The sequence below is a fragment of the Oryctolagus cuniculus genome, chromosome 9, assembly GCF_051225735.1.
Source record: "Oryctolagus cuniculus isolate XC-2025 breed Fujian yellow rabbit chromosome 9, ASM5122573v1, whole genome shotgun sequence".
NCBI lineage: Eukaryota > Metazoa > Chordata > Mammalia > Lagomorpha > Leporidae > Oryctolagus > Oryctolagus cuniculus.
This window is the reverse complement of record NC_142875.1, coordinates 60,927,491-60,949,192: the sequence shown is the minus strand read 5'-3', so window position 1 is coordinate 60,949,192 and position 21,702 is coordinate 60,927,491. Positions and strand designations below refer to the sequence as shown.

At 37.3% G+C, this 21,702-nt stretch overlaps 1 protein-coding gene and 1 long non-coding RNA gene across 3 annotated transcripts in view; one reads left to right on the top strand and one right to left on the bottom strand.

Moving 5' to 3' along the window:
* Positions 1-21,702, top strand: part of VWA8 (von Willebrand factor A domain containing 8) — a 407,445-nt gene that overhangs the window by 252,705 nt on the left and 133,038 nt on the right. For both annotated transcript variants that reach the window (XM_008260014.5, XM_051850641.3), the window contains 4 exons: positions 1,405-1,610; positions 3,909-4,060; positions 16,735-16,843; positions 19,015-19,153. In XM_008260014.5, coding sequence (XP_008258236.3) covers positions 1,405-1,610; positions 3,909-4,060; positions 16,735-16,843; positions 19,015-19,153 — 606 coding nt within the window. The remainder of the gene's footprint in view (positions 1-1,404; positions 1,611-3,908; positions 4,061-16,734; positions 16,844-19,014; positions 19,154-21,702) is intronic.
* LOC138843789 (uncharacterized) lies at positions 1,014-14,507 on the bottom strand. The gene is made up of 2 exons (XR_011378779.2): positions 14,327-14,507; positions 1,014-2,562 (listed from the first exon to the last, which is right to left on the bottom strand). It is a non-coding gene; the product is annotated as an uncharacterized LOC138843789 (long non-coding RNA).

Genomic DNA, 21,702 nt, shown 5'->3' with positions numbered 1-21,702 from the left:
TAGCAGACGCTAGTCTTGTTTGTGTGATCCCTTTGACTCTTAGACCTATCATTGTGATCAATTATGAACTGAAATTGATCACTTGGACTAGTGAGATGGCATTGGTACATGCCACCTTGATGGGATTGTATTGGAATCCCCTGGCACGATTCTAACTCCACCATTTGGGGGAAGTCCGATTGAGCATGTCCCAAATTGCACATCTCCTCCCTCTCTTATTCCCACTCTTATATTTAACTGGGGTCACTTTTTTTTTAAATCACCACAATATAAAATACCTTGGGTAGTACCTGACATATTAAAAAATTTCCTAATTATTTGATGACTGCATGAGGGAGGGGTCAATTATATTTTTATTTTAGTATCAGATTACATTTTCAGCAAAAAAGACAAAAGACTATTCCTCATGTTTATATTTGAAAAGCTCTAGTCCCTGAGGTAAATGTTTCAAAATATGGCTTTCATTGTATTCAATTACTCTTAAACACACACACACACACACACACACATTTATTCTGATTCTTTCTAAATCAAAGTAAGATCTTATTGCTACCTGATTAGATGTCCTCTTTTTCTAAAATGAACATACCAAATAATGTGAGTCTGTTTACTTAACTTCCTTTGGTCCCTGACTACTTAGATAATGAAACAATAGAATTATATGCAGCTTTAACATGAGCAATTCATCCTTCTTTTGAGCATAGATTATGTTCTCGCAGTACATTCTCAATTGCCAGAATTACAGATGAACTCTTTTGTGTTTCCTTTTCTTGATTGTAATTTAGACAGTGTCTCTGCACATTTGTTTTTCCAGTACTAGCCTCTAAGCTATATTCCAGCAGTCTGTATAAAATATGATTATAAATTGTCTGGAGAGTGATGATTCCAATTCTTCCTTTTTTGGTGTACATTTATATGCAATAGATGTATATAATTTCTGAAGATATTCAATGATTGTTAAAAAGGCAGTCTCAGAGCCATACAAAGAATATATTTGCATTCATGAAAAGGAATAATTCACCAAAACTGTATTTATTTACATATATGCATTTTTGTTTTTAAGAAATACTAATGCATGTCTGAAAAAAAAAAAAAAAGTACACTGGACTGTTAACACTGGTGCCTGTTATGGAGGGAATAGATTTTGGCAGAGAGACATTAAGAAGACATCAACTTTTTTATTTTGGTATTTTAGAATTTCCCATCGAGTCTCTATGCGTATTCAAGTATCATATAATGTTTAACAGAAATAAATCCATGCAACTTTCTTTTGCTTCAGTCATGTGTTTTCTCCTCTGGTGGGCTTTCTGCACTTAGCAGCTCTCTAAGCGACCATTCCATTTTCTCCTGTTGTATCAGAGTGGGCAAGTTAAACGCTGATGCACATCTCTTTCGTTCCTTCAGGTGATATTTTTAGCTGTCATGCAATTGATAACCCCAAACCCCACTCGGAGCTTGAGATGCTCAAACAGTATGGACCAAATGTCCCTGAGCCCATCCTTCGGAAGCTCGTGGCTGCCTTTGGAGAGTTGAGGAGTTTGGCTGACCAGGGGATCATCAATTATCCTTACTCGACCAGGGAAGTTGTCAACATCGTGAAACACTTAGAGGTATGGCAGACACCTGGGTGCAGAGACTTGGAAGCAGCCATCAATCTCTCCTTCTCAGACTGCACAGTATATAACAGGTGTTTAAATTTCTATAACTATGATAATGAGTCAGACGACATGATATGAATTATCTGGAGTCTGAGTTGTGAACATGGAAGACCAGTGATCAGTATCCATTTAGCTTTTATATTGGCTTTGCGAGACTTGGTGCCTTGGTTGTAACCAGGAAGCTAGAACATTCAGCAGAGGACTTTTTTAGAAAGTGGCGAGGCAGGAGAGTGAAACCATGCGATGCGCGGGAAGCATCCTGTCCTATTTGGCTTTTTATAACAAGCATGCAGTATCTGGGTTAAAAAAGATTTTTTTTGAAGTAAATGATATGGAGGCAGAAAAGAGGAAAACCTAACAGTATTGACTATTAATATTCTTTAATACTGCAAGGAAGTTTAGTAAGTAGACAGGAGATTGGAATCCTTTGTGATCAAATACACCATGTAGTCCACTGTATTAAAGAAAACAAACAAAAAAAATTCATGTCAAGGGTGAGCATTTGATCAGTGGCTGAGACACCACTTGAGATTCCCACATCCTGTATCAGAGTGCCTCGTTTGAGTCCAGAGCTCCTTTCAGTTCCAGCTTCTTTCTAATGCACACCCTGGGTGGCAGCAGATTTTGACTCAAGTACTTGGGTCTCTGCCTTCCATGTGGAAGACCATGGTTGAGTTCTGGACTCTCAGCTTCAGCCTGGCCCAGTCCTGGGTATTGTGGGCAATTGAGGAGTGAGTCAGTGGATGAAAAAAACTATGTCTCTGTGTCTTAAAAACGAAAATCATGAAAAATAAATAAATTTTAAAATCCATGTGAATTCTACTTAGATATAAACAATGATCTCCAAGACTCCCAAGGTCATGACTCTTCACCTTTGTCTCATCCCTGTGCCTCCAAGAGGACCCTAGAAAGAAACACAGAAAATTAAGAGCAGAGAGATGAGATGCTGGTCAAAGAGTACAAAATTTAGTTAGGAAGAATAAATTCCAATGATCTCTTACACAGCATGTTCACCATAAAGTAACAGTAATGTAATGCATACTTCAAAATTGCTAACAGAGTATACTGTAAAGGTTTGTACTACAAACAAAACCTACATGTGTGAAGCAGCGGAAGTGTTAACTCAGCGTAATCATTCCTGATCTGTGCATATATCAAAACATCATATTATACCCCATAAAAAATACAGTTATTATCTGTCAAGTTAAAATAGATATCTGGAAAGGAAAAAAAGTACAATAGAAAGGTTTATTCTGCCTATAAAACCATGATAAAATCCTGTTCAGCCAGCTGAGATCTCAACACCTAAGAAAATCACAACAGACCGGGAAAAGGACCCAGAGGCCACTGCTGATGTGGACTTAGCTGCACTGATGCTTGTTTTCTCTCCTGCTCTTCCTCATGTGTCTAGTCCCTGTACTTTTTACACTTCTCTTCTCTACTTGTCCCTTGATCTTTCTAATTCATAGAATGTGACTTTTCTAAATATGTTAGTGTAGACACCCAGCACTCTCCTTTATTCAGTTAACATTTTAAGTTGGCCAAACTTGTACTCATTTTTTAAATAAAATTTTAATTTCAGAATAGTTTTAGACTTACAAAACAAAAATTATACAACGAATTCCCATGTATCCTACACCCACCTTCCCACATTGTTGACATCTCACATTAATATATTTGTCACAATAAATAAACCACACCCAACTTCCCTGCCTAGTAACATCTCATGTGAGTATGACATATTTGTGGCAATTAACCACATCTAGCTTCCCCTAATTTTTTTTTTTACCAAAACTTCCTCATCTCTCCCACCCCTCCAAGCCTCTTGTAATTGCAGGAGGTTTCAGAAAGCATCATCCATAACTGAGCATCAGGATCTGAGCACTGCTTTAACATTTAAGAGGAGGAACTGTTCTTCAAATTCTGGTATTAAAAAGGAAAGTATTGTTAAGCAGAAACATGAAAAGAGAAATATGTATATATTTCTCTACAAATAAATATATTTCTAATTTATAAATATAAAACAAATATATTCCTTATATAAATAAGTATATAAAGTAAATATATATTTACAAATAAATATATTTCTCTCTATACATATATATATATATTCCTGTTATCTGGTTATTTGACAAGGCTAGTAAATATCTGCTAAATTTCGCTTGTTCATTACTGTTTTGTTGCTTTTATAAAAATCTATTTAATGTATATTTTATCACTTGTGTAATAAGGGAATTTTTTTTAATACAGAAATTTCCCACTGAAGGCCTCTCCAGTGTGGTTCGGAATGTGTTCGACTTTGATTCCTATAACAACGACATGAGGGAGGTTTTGATTAAAACTTTACACAAATACGGGATTCCCATCGGAGCAAAACCTACCAGCGTGCAGCTGGCAAAGGAGTAAGGCACTCTCACTATTGATCAAATAATGTTGAGCATTACTCTTCTGATTCTTAAATGCTTATAATTCCTAATCTACTGTTTCACTCTACTAAACGGAGTTGGTGTGCACATTACTTTCCACAAATAAGCATTTTAAATATATTTTACTATTTGCTGACTGGCTTTCAGTTAAATGGCATTATTTATAACGTAAATAGGCTTGTAAATTGAGAATTGCAATTATTATAACTGTCCGATGATAGATGTAACACATTGAAATAAAGGGAAATATTTGTTTCTTTAACAGTCTCTGTCATTTTGTTGTATTGAGTCTCATTATTTCCTAATCCAGAGCAAAATAATTGTACAGACATCAAAACTGCCACTATATTTTATTAAGATATTTTTATTCATGTCACCCATATAATTTAATCTATGGTAGCTTTCTAAATTTATTAGCATATTAATTTAAGAAACATTTATTTTCTTATTTCAGCTTCATAGATGAATGAGGTAATAAGAACAAGTAGGTACACTTCACTTGGGCAAGTTGCCTACTGTTTAAAATCATAGGCAATTAAACTAACCTCAGTTAAGAATCTTGCAGACATGCTGTTTATCAGAAAGATAAACAAAGTTAATTAAGAGAAATTAAGTGATAACAAATAAACTCATTGCAAAAATAGTTTTAAATATAGGTAACTTAATACTGCATATAGGCTGGCGCCGCAGCTCACTAAGCTAATCCTCCACCTTGCGGCACCAGCACACCGGGTTCTAGTCCCGGTCAGGGCGCCAGATTCTGTCCCGGTTGCCCCTCTTCCAGGCCAGCTCTCTGCTGTGGCCCGGGAGTGCAGTGGAGGATGGCCCAAGTGCTTGGGCCCTGCACCCCATGGGAGACCAGGAGAAGCACCTGGCTCCTGGCTTTGGATCAGCACAATGCGCCGGCCTCAGCACACTGGCCGCAGCGGCCATTGGGGGGTGAACCAATGGAAAAGGAAGACCTTTTCTTTCTGTCTCTCTCTCTCTCACTGTCCACTCTACCTGTCAAAAGAAAAATACTGCATATAATACCATATTTGTCTATAACAGTAGTCAGATATCATAAATGCACAAGACATAATAATTTTAAGGTAAATAATCATTTCACTTGATCTCACATAGGAGGTACTATCCAGCCTGTAGAAAAATATCTGTAAGGTACATATCAGCAAAATATAACAGCCTGATTTACATAGTCCTTATTATTTATTCTTCGAAGATGTTGTAAAACAGATGCCAACACAAATAAATTATTTAAGTATTCAGAATTTCTTGAAGAGAAACAAATATTTCCCTTTTGTTGTAAAAGCACAAGATGAAGTGATGTGAGAAATCATCAGTGGAAATGTTGCTTATTGAATGAGTAAATGTTTTTCAGGAAGAATGATTGGATGTGACTTGCTAATGCATACACTTTTCCATACAATAATATTTTACTGATTCATTAGCAGTCCTGTGGACATTTTGAAACTAAGTAATATAACAGATTATAGAGCCAGCAATTATGATGTCAGTAATGTGTCTATTAGAGAGCTTAAAAATTATTAATATGTGAACTTCTGTTAGTACTCATTTTTCTTCTTTTTTAAAATGTTATATTTTTATTTTCACTTGGAAATAAAATAGTTCTTTTGACCATTAACAGTTTTATAGTTTGAGTTCTAGCTTCGTGGAAATTCAGCTTATATTCTAAAATAATTTTTCTTGTATGCTTGAGGGAGAAGGAAAGAGAAAAGGGGGAAGTGAGAATAGAAGAGTGGGGAAGAGACAGAGTGGGGAGTGGGGGAAACAGGGGGAGAGGGAGATGGAGATGGAGAGGGGACCCCATCCTCTAGTTCACTCCCCAGATTTCTGCAACAGCCATGGCTGGTATTAACTGAAACTAATGCAATCCAGGTTTCCCAGGCTGGTGGCAGGAACTCAATTAACTGAGCCATCAATGCTGCCTCCCAGGATATGCATTTCTGGAAATCTGGATTCAGGAGCCAGAGCTGGGAATCAAATTCAGGCACTCCAGTGTGAGATGCAAGATCTTAATCACTGGGTTAAACACCTCCAAGCAGATAGTATGCCTGTGTGTGTATGCATGGGTGTGCATGGGGTGTATGTGTGTGTGCTCTCGAATGTATATGTGTGCACGACTGTGTGTGTGTGTGTGTGTGTGTAGGCATGCCAGAGAGAGAGAAATGCATATACATTCACTAATCTCCTTTTGTAGAGATTGGGAGATTTGAGTTAACATCCGAACTCTTTGAGATTTTGGTGCAGTTTTTTTGCCCCATTTTATGTGAAAGGCAGAGAGAGAGACATGCTACCCACTGGTTCACTCTCCAAATGCCTGCAACTGCCGTGGCAAGGCCTGGCTAAGCCAGGAGCCCAGAACTCAATCTGGATCTCCTATATAGTTGGCCAAGTATTTAAGCCATCATCTGCTGCTTCCCAGCAGGTGCATTAGCAAGAAACAAGAATCCAAAGTGGAACCAGGACTCACACCAGGCACTCCAATAGGTGTTGCAGGCATCCCAAGCAGAATCCTAACCTGCTGTGTCACATACCAGCCCTGGAATCTGAGTTTTAAATGTCAATGTTAGAAATATATATAAATTATGCATATATATATAATATAAACTAAACACAAGGTCTTAAAAAGTTCATGGAAAATGCACATTTGCAAACAATATGCATGGACTTTGAAAATTTTATACCAAAGTAAGTTTGCCTTTTAATTTAATTTTTCATGAACTTTTGGAAGTATCTTTATATATATCATTTACAACAGAATTAGATCTACACATCTAGCCAAAGACTCTTAGGTATCTGCTATGGTTTTTATATGCTATTTATATGCTACTTTTTATCTATTTATATGCTATTTTTATACTATTTATACATACATATACACAAATATATATACTATTTATACATACATATACGCAAATATATATGTATATACATTTGTACGTATATGTATGTATAAATAGTATAAAAATAGCATATGTAATTATATTTATATATAATATATATAAATATATTTAAAAGCAAAGTTTGCCTGCCTGCTTTTCCCTCAAGAATAGAGAGAGAGAGAGAGATAGCTTGATCATTTTCTTTACTCCAGAAGACTTGCCCTCTGTTGATTTCTTTCTTTCCTTTTTTTTCATTTAAAGTTTTATATATTTATTTGAAAGTCAGAGTTACACAGAGAGAGAAGGAAAGGCAGAGAGAGAGATCTTCCATCTGCTGGTTCACTCCCCAATTGGCCACAAAGGCCGGAGCTGTGGCAATCCGAAGCCAGGAGCCAGGAGCTTCTTCCAGGTCTCCCATGTGGATGCAGGGGCCCAAGGCCTTGGGCCATTTTCTACTGCTTTTCCACGCCATAGCAGAGAGCTGGACTGAAAGTGGAGAAGCAGGGACTAGAACCGGCACCCATATGGGATGCTGGCCCTGCAGGCAGTGGCTTTTAGCCACTATGCTACAGCGCCAGCCCCGTTGATTGCTTTCTTAATGCTGCTTAGTTTATTCCTAAGCCATCTCTCCTCCCAAAAGCATTTAGTTCCTATTTGTCATTGACAAACTACCATTCAATTGTAATGGTTAAGTAGAATAAAAAATTTGAAGAGGTTAAAAAATTTTTACATGTAGGCTTTATGACCTGTATTTACTAAATAATAACACCTTATCTATTTCTAAAATAACAAAAAGGGAATAAGAACTCCCATGTTTTTTCCATCCAGAAATAACCATCAAGAAATCCTTCTAGGCTGGCGCCACAGCTCAATAGGCTAATCCTCCGCCTGCGGCGCTGGCACCTCAGGTTCTAGTCCTGGTCGGGGCACCGGATTCTGTCCTGGTTGTTCCTCTTCCAGTCCAGCTCTCTGCTGTGGCCTGGGAAGGCAGTGGAGGATGGCCCAGGTGCTTGGGCCCTGTACCCACATGGGAGACCAGGAGGAAGCACCTGGCTCCTGGCTTCAGATCGGCACAGCACACCAGCCGTAGCGGTCATTTGTGGGGGTGAACCAATGGAAAAAGGAAGACCTTTCTCTCTGTCTCTCTCTCTCACTCTGCCTGTCCAAAAAAAAAAAAAAAAAAAAAAAAAATCCTTCTAGACCTTTTCCTATGATTATATGCATATGTGTTATTTTATGCATTTAGAAACATTTCTTTCCAGTGATTTTCATTTTTGAGTCTTTCTTCTTAATAGAAGACATATGTCCCTTAAAACAAGTTCTTTTTTAAATACCTCATTCCCAAGTGTCTTTGTCAAAGAAAGCTATCTAAAATGAATGTGCTTTGTTTATATGAGCATACTTCAGAAAGCTTGTGAAAAAATGGAATTAAAATATCAGTTATATGTTGGTGCAAAGAAAAAAACTTTTGAAATCTAAGCATAAGTTTTTCCTTAATGAACATTTTGAAGAACCCAGATACAACAGTTCTCTCCCATTCCCACTTGTATCTGTATTCCCTTCACTCCTTGAAATTTTGAGCTAAAGATATTTATTCCAAACAGAATGAACAGATTTAAAAAGCATTTGAGATGCTTTCATAAATAACAAAAACATTAATATCAACAACACTTTGTGTCTTTCTGCATATGTTTAAATGCCATTATGCTTTTCAGATGTATAAAAATGCTCTCGCCAGACTACACATCTAAAAATGACTGTTATGTGGGACTGCACTTTCAAAGTGCCCCATCGCTGCTGAAAAAGCCCCATTGAAACCATTGAATTAGTCCTCACGTGTCCTGTTTTATGCATCCTCTCCCTAATTTGAAATGTTTTATTTAAAGGAATTTTTAATGTTTTAGGAAAACTAAGTTAACTTTGAGCTAACAAGGTCTAGGACCACACTGGCCAATGTTTTTATTAAATGTCTCTAATAAGGTCACATTTTAAACAATTTAAGAAACAGTGGTAACTGTGGACAATGGTTGTCTTTGAGAGAGGCCCAAGAAAGAAGAAAGTCTATCTCACTTGCTTTACTATCTTAGCGCATATTATTATTTTGTAAATTTTAAGTGTTCATCGACTCTGGGCACTGAAATTTTTTATTTTGCTATCTTATTTAAGTAAAAAGTTCAGAGGAAAAGTCTATTCTGCAATTGCTATTTCTTGGAGCCCTTACCTACTGTGCAACAAAGCTTAGTTCACCCTACAGTGTCCTCTCTAGGACTAGATCCTGGACACCATAACCTATGGCAAATGAGAAATCAGGTTAGCCAGGCATTCCCCTGGCATTTCAACACAGTATAAGTAAATTTATACGTTCGTAGACTTGGCTTCGATGTAATCAAACAAAAGTAAACAACATATTTTTTAAGCAGCAAAAATAAAAACAGTTGGCATTTACCAAATCCTAAGTGCTCTAAACACTTTACAAATATTAACACACCTAATCCACATAGCAATTCTGGTTTACTTAAGTTTACTTAGGCAAGTAACTTTATTCTGTTTTATTATCTATTGGGTGTTAGGATTATGTGTATGTAGGTTTGGATCTGTGTTAACAGATTAAGAAACTGAGGCTCAGAGGATTTTAAATACCAAGTGTTACAACTAGTAAGTGGCCCAATTGCGGATTCAATCATAGGTCTATCTCAGTTCAAAGCTTGACATCTCTTTCTGTTTATCCCACTGTTCGAAAGAGAAGAGCAATGCAATACCACGTTGGCTGACAAGGTTTCAGAAATAATGGAAACTTTGGAGTTGTCTTTCAATTTCTATTTCTCAACATTTAGGGACCTATCTCAGGCACAATGTATATATAACTTTTGCTTTAATCACTGTACATATTATTTTCATCACAATTTTTTTCAAATTAATTTAGATTGGTCCTCTCTCTTGGAATCAATAGTTCTTGTTTTCAAAGATGGAGAAAGAGCAGTTGTACCTTCTGTAGATAGCGTTCAAATGGGTAAGGACAAACCTCACTGGGGAGGTACTTGAGAGGACTCAGACTTGAAATACTGAATTAACTAGTCCATAATATCCTACTAACTCACAGATTCTGTGACTTACTGTCCCTAATTGGATAGGGAAGTTAAAAAATAATAAATCCTCCTTACATCAGTAACCATTTGTTCATTAGTTTAGTAGTACTTGTGATGAAGGTGGCTAAGGTTGTGTTTTCCTGGTCAAGAGCCATCCGTGCATCTTGGCGATGTGTGCTGCAGGATTGTGTTTCATATTTATCTTTGTTTTCAAAACAGTGCCAGTTGTATGTATTTGTGACCAGAACACCTCCATCTCTTGATTTTGCCTTTGAAATGGCTTCTATCTAGAACTGGTTTTCTGCTTTAGTTAGTACGTTTGCCTTGTATTTGAACCATCAATAGCAGCTGCTCCTTCTCTAACAGAGAACAGTTATGGAGTCTTCAAAGTACCAGAAGCATCAAAAGGAACAGCCCCAGCTGGGACCTCTCTTTGGAGTAATTTCATTAGATTTCTCTTTGAAAGTAGGAATGATTATCAATTTATGTTTATCCACATGAAGTAGAATGCACTCTGCCTACTATTTTGAGCCTCACTTCCCTTTTCCCAGACTGTGAAATGCTATAACTTCTTTTTATAGTCATAGTTTTACAAATAAGTTCAGAGTGTTGACCATGGAGTTCTAAGGTGTGTGATTCCACTCTGCCTGATGATTTACTTTCACTACACTTAAGAGATCTTAGTTTGCAAGTTAGATCTTCCTTATGATATCTTAGAACTATTGTAAGTGGAATAATGGCCTTAGATTTTATATTTTCATAATCATTGCTCTATATTCTCTTGACATACTATGAAGTAGCTTAACAGCATTCATTTGCTTTTAGCTTCTTTATATGGGGATGCAAATATATATGTATCTCCATGCTGCACAGAAGTTTTCAAGATCTATGAATCTGTCATATCTGCCTGATGCTGTCCCACAGATTTATTCTTGATCCCTTAAGCATTTGTAAATGAAGTTTTATGAGAGCTGTCACCTGACTAGATATCAATCCCCAGTCCCCAGCTATAAATAACTTTTCCAAATACACCTGCAAAGAGACTGCATCCTTTGTTAAGAGTCCTCTAAGAGGAGGAAATGATAAGACAATTAGTCATAATACAGTGGGGAAGATTTAGCATGGAAGTTTGCATCTTGCCACTGAAAGTGAGAAAACCAGCAAGTTTCAAAACACAAACACACACACACACACACACACACACACACACACAGAGTTCTAATGAAACCAGGCATTCATTCATGTAAGAGACACTTGAACTCAATTACACGGTGGCCTCTATTATGTTAAAGCCACATCAGAGGGAACAAGGAAATAGGATTGCTGTCATCCTCCCTTGGGAAACATTAGGACAAGAAAACTGAATCTTCAAAAGTATAACTAGACAATCCCCAGGCAGATAAAGGAGGGGAGAACAAGCAGAGAAGTTTTCAGAAAGTGTGGTGCACTTTGGCAACTGCCAAGTAGTTTGGTGACCAAAAACTTAGGGTTATGTGAGGGCATGCTGGGTGGTGAGGCTAAAAGGGGGAGAAGCATCAAGGGGAATCTTAGAAGAGTCCAAGGCGGAGAGTAGTATGGTTAGATTTAGTTTAGAAAGACAGTAACTGGTTTCCAAAGTTAGTAAACTGAGTAGCAGTGAATCTGAAGGCAGAAAGAGCTATTGGGAAGCAGTTGCAGTAATTGGAGTGATGAGCTATGGTGTAGCTGTGGCTATGAAAAGGAGGGACAGCAGAATTAGATGGCACAGTCAATGGATTGCAAATACCAGAAATTCAAATTAGTAAGATATAAGCCTTATCCTCAATGAATTAGCAATCTAGTAAGGAAACCTTGGAGCAGCATTACTATGCAATGTTTTATTCAAAGTGCTATATTCACAGAGTTTTCATCCTATGAGTCTTTCCTATGGGAAATACAGGAAGTCTTTTCCTGGGAAATTTTGCAACAACTAGGAGAGTTTCAGTCCCAGTCATTCTTGTTGCGGATGATTAGAAAAGAACATGAGGTTCGAAAATACCAAGATGCGGTTGATAAACCAGATGGCAAAAAAAAGAGACATTTTTGCAGTGAAACTTGAAGAAAGATCAAGGAAAAGAAACCCAGGTCCCAGAACTGCAGTCTGGCAACTTCTCTGAGGAGGAAGAGAGCCCGAATGTGTGGAGCAAGCTGACAACATCTGCTCTGGCACAGAGTGACAATGAGCGACAGCCCTGAGACTGCACAGTGTCGTTCTGGGTATTGGGGAGTGTAATTGAGAAATGACTGCCAAGAATGGCGAGTTTCCCCAAATCTTTTCCATCTCATGCATCCAAATGACTGTATTTCTGCAACCTTGGCAGGATGGAGGTGGCGGAGGTACACAAGTCCAAGTTACAAAGTAAAAGCCATAATTTCTAAATACAGAACCAGACACATAAAGGGAACATACAAGCACATACTCTTGTATGTATCATTTGCAGCAAAGCAAAAATTAATTTGCCAGCAATATGTGGGAGTGTAGGGAATAAACATTCTGAAATTTCTAGCATACAAAGGAGGATTGTTGTATGACTTAGTAGTACTAAACACTATTACTAATTTAAAGTGTTTACAGGGGCTTTTGTACATTTCTCTCTTTAATGTGCTGACTTTGGTTTTAGAAAATACAAAAATATTAGTAAGGAATTTCACAATGAAACGCATGAAATTTGTATTCCTTAACTAAAAGGTTTCTTTCAGGAGGAAAAAAGAAAAGAAATTTCACAGGTTCACTTCTGACCTGCTCCTCCTAACATCTTATTGCCTCTCAGGTCTTAAACTTGAAAATTACAGATGCTCTGGGAGTCTGAGAGTCGCATATGTGCAAATCGACATGGAAACCCAACAGAGCAAGGGGTTCTTAAATCTGCCCAGAAAGTAAGATCTCAGGGGGAAAAGTAATGTTCGAATTGAACTTTAAAATGGGAAGGAGTTCACCAAAGAAGTATAGCAAAAACGAATTCTAGGCAGAGGTGATAGCCTGTGGAAGCATGCAAATGCATAGCATGTTCAGGAATAGCAGGTAGCAGTTGGAAATGGCGAAGATTTAGGTTGGCTAGAGAGTAGGAGGAAGGGGGAAGAGCCGAAGCTGGAACAACCTTGCCAGGCTATTCTATGAGAGGCTCAGTGAACTCAGTTACACAGTCTGGCTTAATGTTTGCCAGAGGTTGAGTTTAAAACATTAGGAATGAGTGAGGCCTTCTAAAATGGGAGTTTTTTTTTTTTTTTCCTTCTCAAAGATGGTAGCAATTGTTGAATTTTTGAGTTGGTGGAACTACCCTGAAGGATTCCATTATTCCCATGAAAATTAGTAGTTCTTGTGGTAAGGAAATGTTTCAGGAATTGTTGATAATAGGTATGTCAACAACTTCCAATTGCATAATGCCCCTAGAAAGATCCAAATCTTTTTCATGTGTTTGCTTTCATACTCCAGAAATAGTGTTGGCAAATGTTCAGAGAAGGCAGAAATTTGCCAGAACATGTTCTTTAAAGCCCCAGCTCACCTCTTTATGGAAGCAATCTTAGACTAATCTCTTGCACATCATTCAGGCTGTGTTACTTGACTTTGGTGTCCATATGCATTATGTTACGAAGCGTACGTATGTTTAGAGAAAAATTCTTCTCCTTTCTGTAGCTTGCTCAAGTACTGTAATTTGACCTGAGTCATAATTTTAATGTTCACCTTTCTTTGAGTTAAAGCTATTACTCCCAGATCTTTATTATGACTTCCACAAGGGATTAAGAAACATCACAACATATGAGTTGAAATACTTAGTTGTTTTAAAAAACATAAAATCATGAATGACATTGAAGATAAAAAGTAGTGCTATTTATAGACCTGCAGTTCATCCTCTTCCCCCTTCGAATCAAATCCAGACATCATTCCAACTACGACTTCAACAGAGTTAAACAATACAAGTGACAGGATCTTAAAACCATGGAAAATGCCATTATTGTTTCAGTCGAGTCTTATATAACAACTAAAGTCTGGTCTGAGTTGAATACCAGATTTTAGTAATGGAATATAGCTAACTGGTTACTAGTTTAGGATTAGCCCCAAATTAATGTTAATTATGTTTCAAATTCCAGAGTTTGCTAATACACCTGAATATAATGCTTCTCCATTCCCCTGACTACTAACTTTCTGAAGATGAGAAAGTTACTAATGGTTAAATTTTTCCTCATCTTATTGAGAGGGTTTAGTAGTGGAAAATAAATGAAAGGCTTTGGTTTACCTCAGTTGGCTGGTGTAGAGTCCACAGTAAAATCTAGAAACAACACTTTGAGTTACCAAGAAACAGAACAAAGTCCTTTAGATTGGGCAACACCAGGACACCCTGATGTTTCTTAATAGCTCATTTGGTTACAGTGGTCATTGCCAATAGCCTCCTGTTACATGATTCCAGAATAGAGTCTATATGGGGTACCTGAGAGCCTTCCCATACTCTGCCAACCAGTCAGTGCTATTTTTATGTAGAGTCAGGCAGCCTGTAATTTCCAGAACTGTTATTTAGAGTGAGCTGGCAAGTTCAAAGCAGATTTTATGAACATCCCTGACATTGTCAGTTAAAGTTGGAAATTGAGTGAAGTCCTTTTCACTTAGATGAATGAAGTTTTTTTTTTAATATAATCTGAATGTTATTTTTGTAGGATTGTTAACAGATGTATTAGATCTGTTTTTTAGCCTATGCATCATTTTTATTGAGCAACTCTCCACCTTTAATTAGATTTCAAGATGTGAAACTTTTTGTGTTGTCTTCAAAGTACCAATTTGGGATGTATCTAGAGCTTCTTTTCATAGGTTTCAATAAAGCTCGCCCATCTATCAGGCCGCCTAGTCTATTGTTAGGTAGAGATCATTTCATTTTGATGATTTTTTTTCTCTCCAGAGTAAAGAAATGCAAGATTACTGAACCTAACATTGGCAGCTCGCTCTATTCACTTCCTGCATCGACACAGACCCCCCCCCCCCCCAGGTCCCAAGAAACATTACATATCACCACGTTCATTTCACAGATGAAATTAGTGCTCGGAGATATTTGTCAAATTTTCCTTTCCCAAATTTGCATGGCTGGTTAATAAAGGAACTAGACCTAAAACCCAGTTCTCTTGTATTCTATTACACTACGTTTTCTGTGCTAGGGGGAAATTAAGTGTCTCCCGCCTTTGTTTTCTCCTTCTGTGTTTGGAGGCCTAATTCTCCTTTTGTGAATTGCTGAAAGAAGTAAGCAATATAATTTGTTCCTTGAACTAGGGGAGAGAAATCCTAGTCTACAAGATATTTTCAAGATCAACCCTATTGACTCAAAAATGCAGTTTTATTACATTCAAAAGAAAGAACAAAATAGTGGTGAATCCCCTAAGTCAGCCACAACACACTCCCCAGTGAAAAGATGGAATTAAGTGGGTTGCCAATCAGAATAACTACCCAAGTATTTTAAATGTATGTTTCACATAGATACAAAAGCACATGTATGCTTTTGTCAGGTGTCTTTTAAGAATTTTCATGTAAATTTCTTTTTAATTTCTCTGCTCCTGTTAAATATTAACATTTCAAAGAGACAAAGAGCATATTTTATCGGAATGTTGGAGCTCATTATTTTAAGCAAAAAATACCTAAGAAATACCATATCAAACTTCTCCTTAACTGAAAACAAATGATTTCTAAATATAACTATATATTCTTTTAATAATCATCTAATTCATATCAAGCATGCATTTCAGTCTGTTGTCATTTATTTTTAGAGATTACTTTTAATAATCTCTAATGATTTTAATAATTATTTTTAGAGAAATGTTAAATCCAGATTATTTTTCCCTTAACTTGTGATGAAGAAAATTCTAATAGATTAAATAAATCAATTGTGCCTTTCTTTACAGATTCAGAGAAGAGTTAGTGTGACTAAAAAGTGAAGGCTTTAGTCTCAAAAGTCTGTCTGTAGTTTTGTGCTTTCGCATTTCCATATTAGCTTTGGTAAATTGCAGTTGGAAACTGCTTAAAATAAAATAATGAACGAGCCCATTAGAAGTGATAGAAGTAGTTTCTCTGCTGGGGGCAATGACTGAAAGTGGCCCCAAGGGGTTCCGGTGCTGGGGGTGCTCTATTTCTTTAGGCACGGATTACAGCTGTGTTCAGAGACAAGTGACACGTTCATGTGAATATTTCTGTATTATGTGTGAACTCAAAATGAAGAAAAGGTAAAGTGTATTACAAGCCTGGGACTATTCGTATTATGTACTATTTATTACTTAATGCCAAATTTAAAAGAATAGACTGAGAATTTTGATAGACTACCCCAAATATTTTAAATATTTCCTATCCTCTACCAAGAATTTGCATGTTAAATTACTAAATATTTTAGAAGTCAAGGAAAAAACTTGTAAACTTTATTTATAATTTATATAAATGCATATTTATCACTAAAGTAAAAGCAAGAAAGAACTTACCTTCTAATTTTCTTTAATGTGGAGTCTTTCTCACCTTAATATATATTCCAGCTATGACTTTATAGACTGTCTTTTCATAACTGTAATTAAAGCATTCATCAAATATATTTGTATGATTGATCATAAATGGTACATTACTTTTCCCTGTGACTTGTCAACAGGAAAAAATGTCTACTTCTCAAATTGTCTTTGACAGGTTACCTCTGCCAAAGCAGACGTTCATGGGCTACTGGACAGTTGGTCAGGGAGGAACTGGAATGCAGAGACTCTTGTGTCCCGCAGAAACTCATCATATAGACATAAAGGTTGATATCTTTATTATTTTCTCTTAAACTATTGACTCTTACAATTTTTTTCTGGTATGTTTCCTGGAGAAAATCCATGGCATCTCAGGAATGACCTGATATGATATCATTTTAGCTTCTGCTCAACTTTCAAATCAGTCTGACCTCCAGAGGACTCAACATACGCCATTCATAACACCCAGATAGAATTTCTAAGAGTTAATCTGTATATCCATTAGGTATATCTTGTGTTTTCCTAGGACAGTTACTCTGCGATATTTATCTTTACTTTGTGTTTGTCAGTGGAATTAAAACTTTGTGTGCGCTGTTTAAAAAGTTTCAGCTACTCTGTAGCTACACGTTATTGATAGATGCTGTCTTCTTCATGTGAAAAGGCAAAGGATTATCAGTCCCTCCTTGCAGTGGAAATCACTAAGTTTTTCAAGAAGAAAGGTGTTTATTTTGGGAAATGAGGTGCTTGTAAAATCATTAGAAAGGACAGGAAAAACAAAAGTCAGGGGATCAGTATTGGTTTTATAATTTCAAGATTAGTGTTTCTCTGTCTTTTACCATCCCTGTTGCTGGGACTTCATGGAAACCAAGGTCAGCAAGATTTTTCTGTAAAAGTGCCAGTAGTAAATATTTTAGGCTTTGTGGCCATACAGATTCTGTTGCAACTACTTAATTCTGCCATCACAGTGCAGAAGCAGCCATGGCAATACATAAACAAATGGGTGTGGCTGTTCTCCACTAAGATTTTCTTTACAGAAATAGACAATGGGTCATACTTGTCAACTTGTGGGCCTTGTCAACTCCTGTAATAGAGCACAGAATTTGCTCATATTTGTCAGAGCTTCCTTGTCTATGTTGATGTAGGAAGATACCCAGATACCTCTGTCCTGCCTTCCAGATTTCATGCAAATGCATTTAATTGGCAGGACCTAAGTCACTCCCAAAATCCTTTCTCTAGGGAGTGTGAGGAATCTAACCCCTGAGATACAGACTAGAGGAAGGGAGAATGCCAACATCTATCCCAAACATTTTTGATTAATTTAGGCTGTAGACCATGTGAATCATTGAAACTTCAATCATATCTATAGAGTTTTCCAGGAACTCGTATCTAATACCCAGCACTAATATCCATACATTATTAAATTAGTTGCTCTGCTTATGTTTATATTGAATGATTATCACTATGGATGAAATACTCTGCCTTTCATAAATAACACTGGTGATTATCAGTAAGTTTGAGTTGCTTTTATTTTTAACTTTCATATGTCATATTTTATGAAAATTTTACTTTTTTTATTATTAGACAGGCAGAATTAGACAGTGAGAGAGAGACAGAGAGAAAGGTCTTCCTTTTTCCCTTGGTTCACCCCACAATGGCCGCTATGGCCAGTGCGTTGCAGCCACCGTGCTGTGCGGATCCCAAGCCAGGAGCCAGGTGCTTCTCCTGGTCTCCCATGTGGGTGCAGGACCCAAGGACTTAGGCCATCCTCCACTGCACTCCCAGTCACAACAGAGAGCTGGACTGGAAGAGGAGCAACCAGGACAGAATGGCGCCCCAACTGGGACTAGAACCCGGGGTGCCGGCACCGCAGGCGGAGGATTAGCCTAGTGAGCCGCAGCGCCGGCTGGGAAGAATGCTTTTTATAACACTATCTAGAATTGAACCAGGCTTTTAAAAGTAAAATGTGGCCGGTGCCATTTGAGGGGTGAACCAACAGAAGGAAGACCCTTGTCTCTGTCTCTCTCTCTCACTGTCTAACTCTGCCCATCAAAAAGCATTCTTCCCAATGGAAATATGATCAGTCCCTGGGTCATTCATTTGCAAATTATTCTCCTGACTTAGACAGCTCTGAGTTGTGATATTTAGAATAAAAAACTAGGTGTTGGCTTAGAAAGGAACGAATTACTGAGACATCTTATGGGATTCTACTTCTGGCATGTTTTGTGAGTAAAAAGAAAAGAAAATGGGAAATTAAATAAGATAGCACATGTGAAAGCATCTGTAAATGCAGGTATATAGTGACATTATCAATATAAATATTATTCCAGCCAATAAAATGAGAAGAGGTATATTAGAACAGTATGTACTTGAATTAAAATGTATGTGTTGGAAGAACTGCAATTTTTCTATATTTTTGTGACTACACAAATTTCTAACTTAGCTAACTGCTTTATTACAGGGCCCAGCAACTGTAAACATACAGGAGTTTCCAATAGAAAGGCAGGAAGAAAGATCCCTAAACTTCACGGAAGAATGTGCTTCCTGGAGTTTCCCATTGGATGAAATTAATTTAGTCTGCGATATTGCTACATCCCATGGTATGTCAGCTCACTCTTTTGATGTTTTCTACACTGATTTTCTTTTTAAAGAAGGATTAAAATAATGTCTAGACATCAAGAGACTATGACAGACTCGGTGAGTGTCATTTGTGGATTGGATAGCAATTATATGTAATCTAGAACTAATTTCCTCTAACAACCTAGCAAAATGCTATTGTGGAATCCACATAAGTACTTCTGAGTTTGTGTGCGTATATCTGTTTCTCATTACAACTGTAGCACAAAGTTAAACACACCCAGGCATGTGCTAAAAATAGAAGGGAAAAATAAAAAGGAGTAACATTGGATTTTTTTTGGCTAGGATTCCAGTTTAGTGATTGCATGAACCACAAAAGCAGGGTTGGAGCGATTTGCACTCATTAAACTTCTCGTTGTTAAAAGACGTGGATTTTGGGCATCTACATTTCTGGACTCTTGCCATTACCTATGATGTGTAGTGAGCCTGGGCACCTTTTGGCAGGAGTTTCTCAGTGGATGTCAGTTGCTATGGTGATATAAACAGAAGTTGTAGCTAGGGAAAGGGTGAGAGTCTCTAACTTCAGGGAGATGGGAATTGTCAAGGCGAAGATCAGTATCTTATTTTTGTTCCTGTATGTTCTGTGGATATTGTTTATTCCCTAAATAAGCTATTTGACTAAAACTGTGCTTTAAAAATGTGCAGTTGTTCTTGTTGTTTGCTAAAACAAACAAACAAACAACTGTCTCTCTTATTAAGGTATTTTACATTCTGAGTGAGAGACAAAGTATGGAGCTTTGGGGTGAAGTTTGAACTTTGGCCCCTGTTTTGTTTCTAGGGAGTGTAAATAAGTACACTGTGATCTCTGCCCATGCCTAGGACAGAATTGCTAATCAGTCCCTGCTGTACTTTTCTCCATCAGCCTGGTCACAGGCCCCCAGTGTCCTCAGCACACATTCCACGTGGCCACTGCCCCTCAAGTCCGAGTCAGCCCTGAACAACGAAACTGTTTGCTATCCCAGATATAATTCAACACTCTGTTTTGGTGTTGGTCTCATTTTGTAAACTAAGGTTTTGTTTCTTTGTTTGTTTGTTTTATTCTGCATTTATAAGAGAAAAGAGCATGTTCTTGGATTAGAAACAGAGTTAATTATATTTCTGTATGTTTAGGCCAAAGACCAAATGGCATTTACTGCCTGTAGTAAGAAAGAGAACAACTAATAAGCTTCTTAAGTACATTTCTGTTAACACGTCTGCTGTATTCCCTAGTGCTCTGTGCTGTGCAGGAATGTGCTCATTAAATGTTGAGGTGAACGTGTTTGTGTTGATAATGGAAGCATTGTACAGTTCTATCTGTACAATGTACTATAGTACACACACACACACAGTTCCTACTGTTTCTAAATAATGTGTCCTCTTCAGCCCTTCTGTTGACTTTCATTTCTTAGCAATGTTAGTTTGTTGATTTAAATTTTACTATCCTTATATATATATATGACATATTTCTATATAGATAGATATAATGTTGTGTGTGTATATATATATATATATATATAATATTGTAGGTGTTGCACGCATACTCATATACACACATCTAGATTTTCCAGAGTAGTCCCAAATTGAAGCATTTCTTATTGTCATATCTGGTGTCTTAATTTTGGTTTCAGAAAATATGACCATTGTGAATCAGAATCAGATACCTGCTGATAGAATTTATTATACAAGATAAATTTAATCCCTTATCTCAAGGTGACTACAAAGGAGGTTGTAAAAAACAAAACAGCCTAACTGCACAAAAGGAGGGCCTCAAACCAGCAGCCTGGGTTTATCCCCTGGGAGCCTATTGGAAGGACAGAGTCTGTAACCTAGCCCCACACCCACCAAGTCAGAATCTTCATTTTCATGTAGATTCCCCAGTGATTAATAGACATGCAAAAGTTGAAGAAGCACTGATATAGAATTCAGAAAATGGACCCAGAGGGGCCGCCTGCAATGCCAGCATCCCATATGGATGTCAGTTTCAGTCCCAGTTGCTCCATTTCCAATCCAGCTCCCTGCTAATGTGCCTGGGAAAGCAGTGGAGGATGGCCCAAGTGCTTGGGCCCCTGCACCCATGTTAGAGACCTGCATGAAGCTTGTGGCTTCAGCCTGCCCCAGCCCTGGTTGTTGCAGCAATTTGGGAAGTGAACCAGTGGAAGATCTCTCTCTATCTCCCTATTTCTTCCTGTCTCTCTTTGTAATTCTGCCTTTCAAATAAATAAAATAAATCTTTAAAAAAATAAAATAAAAAGTAAGAAAAGGGACCCAGGCAAGTATTCACCTTGAAAACACAGAGATTTTTCTTAAAAAAAAAAAAAAAAGTATTCAACTATGAAGAAAAGCCTTGAAATTAAGAGCCATAGGACTAATATTATAAGATAAGTGATCATGTAGATAGGATTAAATGTTAAAGGGGTCATATAAATAAGATCAAATGTCTGATAATAATAATAGATTGAATTAAAAAGGAGAGAATGTTCCAACATGAGAAGTAGTGCACAGCAGACTCCTAGAATGATAATTGCTTTAAACA